The 3,724-nt window shown below is 30.3% G+C and overlaps 1 protein-coding gene and 1 long non-coding RNA gene across 2 annotated transcripts; both read right to left on the reverse strand.

Moving 5' to 3' along the window:
* Window positions 1–3,053, reverse strand: LOC109864244 (RING finger and SPRY domain-containing protein 1-like). The gene is made up of 11 exons (XM_020445277.1): window positions 2,856–3,053; window positions 2,416–2,737; window positions 2,171–2,336; window positions 1,927–2,097; window positions 1,783–1,849; window positions 1,555–1,695; window positions 1,310–1,425; window positions 1,098–1,241; window positions 777–994; window positions 428–688; window positions 1–313 (listed from the first exon to the last, which is right to left on the reverse strand). Exons 2-11 carry the CDS (start codon window positions 2,625–2,627, stop codon window positions 226–228), a joined length of 1,584 nt encoding a protein of 527 aa, XP_020300866.1. The 5' UTR covers window positions 2,628–2,737; window positions 2,856–3,053; the 3' UTR covers window positions 1–225.
* Window positions 3,054–3,062: 9 nt separating this feature from the next.
* On the reverse strand, window positions 3,063–3,576 carry LOC109864257. Its single transcript, XR_002251412.1, has 2 exons — window positions 3,494–3,576; window positions 3,063–3,146 (listed from the first exon to the last, which is right to left on the reverse strand). It is a non-coding gene; the product is annotated as an uncharacterized LOC109864257 (long non-coding RNA).
* Window positions 3,577–3,724: the final 148 nt, after the last annotated feature.

A 3,724-nucleotide genomic window follows, 5' to 3' on the forward strand; every position in this document is an offset into this window, starting at 1 on the left:
TCGTTACGGAATTCATTTATCTACACTTTATAGTCTTCTATTAATGCAGTATGTTGCAAAAAAAAATACTACATGCTATGTGACATGTAACTGTATATAACATACAGCATAAACAACTCTATCTGTTATAATCATGATTATCTCATGACATTTCCACAAAAAGTAAATGGTATTAAAGAAGCGATAAAAGAATTGGTGGTATGCATCGGTATGATATGATCGATGTCATATATCATCAGAGGCTATTTCTTCGATAGTAGCTCTACACATTGGACACTCAATCAGCTGATTCGAACATCTTTGGCAAAATCCTCTACAAAAGTGAATCGGTTATTGTACATTATGTATCACTACAACTATATAGATTCACCATATTACCTTATATAATATTATATATTATATAATAAATTATATAATATTATATTACCTGTGATTACACGGCAGTAACCTCACCGATGCTTTCTGATCGAAACATAATGTACAGGAATCTTCCCTAACACTAAGTCTTCGTAACTGGTCTAAATATAAATGTCTAGGAAGTATGATCTTGTCTTCCGGTTTTAGCGTAGCGTGGTCGTTAAATTTCTGAAATTCTCGATCGACAGGAGGATATTTAAAAGGTTCATTTCCAAAATTAAAAAGACATTGTTGGAATGACATAAAACTAGCTGCTGCGAAGAATCCCGACCTGAAAATTCGTTATTTAAAAAAAATTATTGAAATTTTGATTGTAAATATCAGAAAGAAATGAGATACTTGACAACATATACACATACTTTACTGTTTTAAATATTTGAATACACGGTTTAAGTGGTATACCGTTGATAGAGAATATTATTTCTAATTTATTTAAATCCAATAAACAACCCAAGATATCACCGGATCTCCAACAATAAGTGTCGGGAAATTTTTCACTTCGAGCATTATACCAAATCAATCTGCGACAACCATCGTAGGCCACAGAAAATTCGTCATCTCCTATGCCATAGCCCTCCTAATATCGAAAAAGAAAAACAACGATATCTATATCCATGCTACTAATGTTACATTTTTTAATAACTGTATAGATTAGGTAAAAATATTTTGAAATCAATTACATGATTAAGAAAAGTACTATCTTTTGTAGCCCATCCAATTTGCATCACTCCTGCAGTTATTATAAGTGTCTCATAATACCATATTCCTGAATCTACTTGAAATGTACATCGTACACTTTCAAAAGAATATGCATCACATCTTGCCTGAAATTAATAATAGTTTTAAGTACAAAATTTACGTTAACACATTCGTAAAATCACAGAATATTTACTTCTAAACCATTAGGTGATATTTTCAGGTACTCGCTTACATCCTTCGTATTCAACATTACATTAATTCCACTCACATCGACGGAATCGTGGGAATACTTTCTGCCTTCCATTAAGACTAAAATATACGTGATAAAAAAGAAACATTACTATCAAAAAAACATTATTGTTTATATACAAGTAAAAATATACAATAAGTCAATATTTATGTTATAATATTATAGTAGTATGATTTTTTTGTACTTACATAAGTTATCTAAACACCATTGTGCACAGAAACCAACTTGACGACGTACATAATGCTCTTCTGTTGCCCACTTTTCCAATCTTAACAATGGATTCTGTTTTTCTGCCATAAGACGTTTCTTAATAGTAGCCTTATTTTCACCTGTTAACATACACAATATTAATATAGTTTTTTTTTTTTTTTTTTTTTTTTTAATGAGAAGTACAAATAAATATAAAACTTATGTACTTGTCTGTGCAAACTTTTCTAGTGCTATTAGAGAGTATAACATCACGTAAGGCTCGTAATCCGTTCGCTGAAAGAATAAATATATGGTGTAAGATACACAAACATTTAAATATTTTAACATTAAAATAAGATAAAACAGCATACTAGATTTGAAACAAGATAATCTAAGGTGGCGTCGGATAATATCGCTATACTACTAGGACCAGCAAGTTTCTCTGCAATACAACCAAGTACTACACATATATTGCAGTGATGTTCATTCGTAAGTTGTACTGGAGCATGTAGAAATATGCGTGATAATTGTAACACAGAATCCTACAATATCAAAAAAAGATTATTGCTGTTGTTGCACTGTATGGTTCCAACACAAAATTTATTGAGTTCAAACCTTTGAAGGCAAAGGGCAGTCATCTAATAGTAATATTATAACAGAAGGTCCCAGTGGATTGTGCATTGGAATACTGTTGACCATAGAACAAACTACATGTATCCAGCCATCCTCTTTATCTGCGATAGCATTCAATTTTAACATAGCTGGTGGTGGCTCATGATCACTAAAGACAAATAAACATGTAAAAAAAAAAAAAAAAAACAAATAAATATCCTGTATGCATCACAATATTGTTTACTCACTTATCCACTAAAGTATCCAGACTTTTTAGTGTCTGTAATACAAGTTTGTCAATATATGAAAATGAAGAGAATTTAAAAGAAGATCGTGCTGTACCACTAGTTGGAACTGTATTTAGATTAGGTTCTGGTATTATAGTATTTTGAGTTTCTGTATGACTGGTACTGCCATATGAGTCAAGTTCTGGAGTATCTTTGCACAAACAATTTCCCATTTCCACAGTTTCTTATAAATTTCTTTAGCAAATTATTGCCTATCTGTCATTTAGGTTACATTTACAGAACAATGATATAAATGTACTATCAAATCTTGCATTAGATTAGGCTAAAAATAATATTTGTTACTGTTTAAACAACAATTCTATCACTCCAAACTCACAACTTATGCATTAAAATAAAAAAAGATATAATTAATATATATAATGAAGAAGTATATTACTTACCAAAAAGATAATATCATGGTAAGTCATATCCTTCTCACATATATAGAAGAAACTATGTAAGAGTTTTTCTTATCTGCTTTTCTGCTTCATGACATTTTAATATTATTAGACTGTGACTAAATGCAAAGTAAATGTGTTTTTTTTGTTTAAGTCCCCTTTATTAAAATTTACTTATCAGTTCTCTTTCTTTCTTTCTCTCTCTTTGTCTCTCTCTCTCTCTCTCTCCTCCCTTTTTTTTCTGATATTATAATATCTACAAATCATGCATATTTTTTCCACATCAACATTAGCCTATTAATTAAGTAGAAATAAAAAGGATTAGATATAAAAGCAAATACTTCACAAAACAATATACACATACACACAATATACACTCTACACCAGTTTTTGTTTGTATTTTTACACAAAACCAAATAAAATAATTTATAAAAGTGTTTCGATTTTCACAAAAACTATGCGAAAAATCAGTTTTTTTAAAGAATAAAATAGAATTTCCCGTATATTTAATGACCGAAAGTCAGAATGCGACCTAAAGTTGTCGTTTTTGAGGTTATGTTTCAGCTATTGTATATATATTGCAATATACTTTATCACATATAGCAAAAAGAGAAATGTATTTTTTATTCTGTTTGTATTACTTCGTCAATCTCACGTTGTATAGCAGTAAATATTTTCTGCTCATACTTTGTAAGGTCCTACGAATCGTTCCCCTACCCTGACGAAAATGAGAAGTTTTATAAGCGTTTATTTGACGTTTGTATGAGCGTTTTGCGGAAATTCGTTGAAAGTTTTGAAACGATCAGTAGAGAATTCATAGAGCAGAAATTGCAACGCTACAGCGTTTGAAAGGCGTTTGTATAAAGCGTTTC

This window comes from Pseudomyrmex gracilis, unplaced genomic scaffold, assembly GCF_002006095.1.
Source record: "Pseudomyrmex gracilis isolate BER0280 unplaced genomic scaffold, ASM200609v1 scaffold_0, whole genome shotgun sequence".
NCBI lineage: Eukaryota > Metazoa > Arthropoda > Insecta > Hymenoptera > Formicidae > Pseudomyrmex > Pseudomyrmex gracilis.

Excerpts from the sequence above, each read along its gene's own strand:
- LOC109864244 (XM_020445277.1), bottom strand. The coding sequence starts at position 2,627 with ATGGGAAATTGTTTGTGCAAAGATACTCCAGAACTTGACTCATATGGC. Across the intron at positions 1,696-1,782 it reads AGAAAAGTTTGCACAGACAA|GTGAAAATAAGGCTACTATT; the intron begins GTACATAAGTTT and ends GTATGTTAACAG. Across the intron at positions 314-427 it reads TTACTGCCGTGTAATCACAG|AGGATTTTGCCAAAGATGTT; the intron begins GTAATATAATAT and ends TCACTTTTGTAG.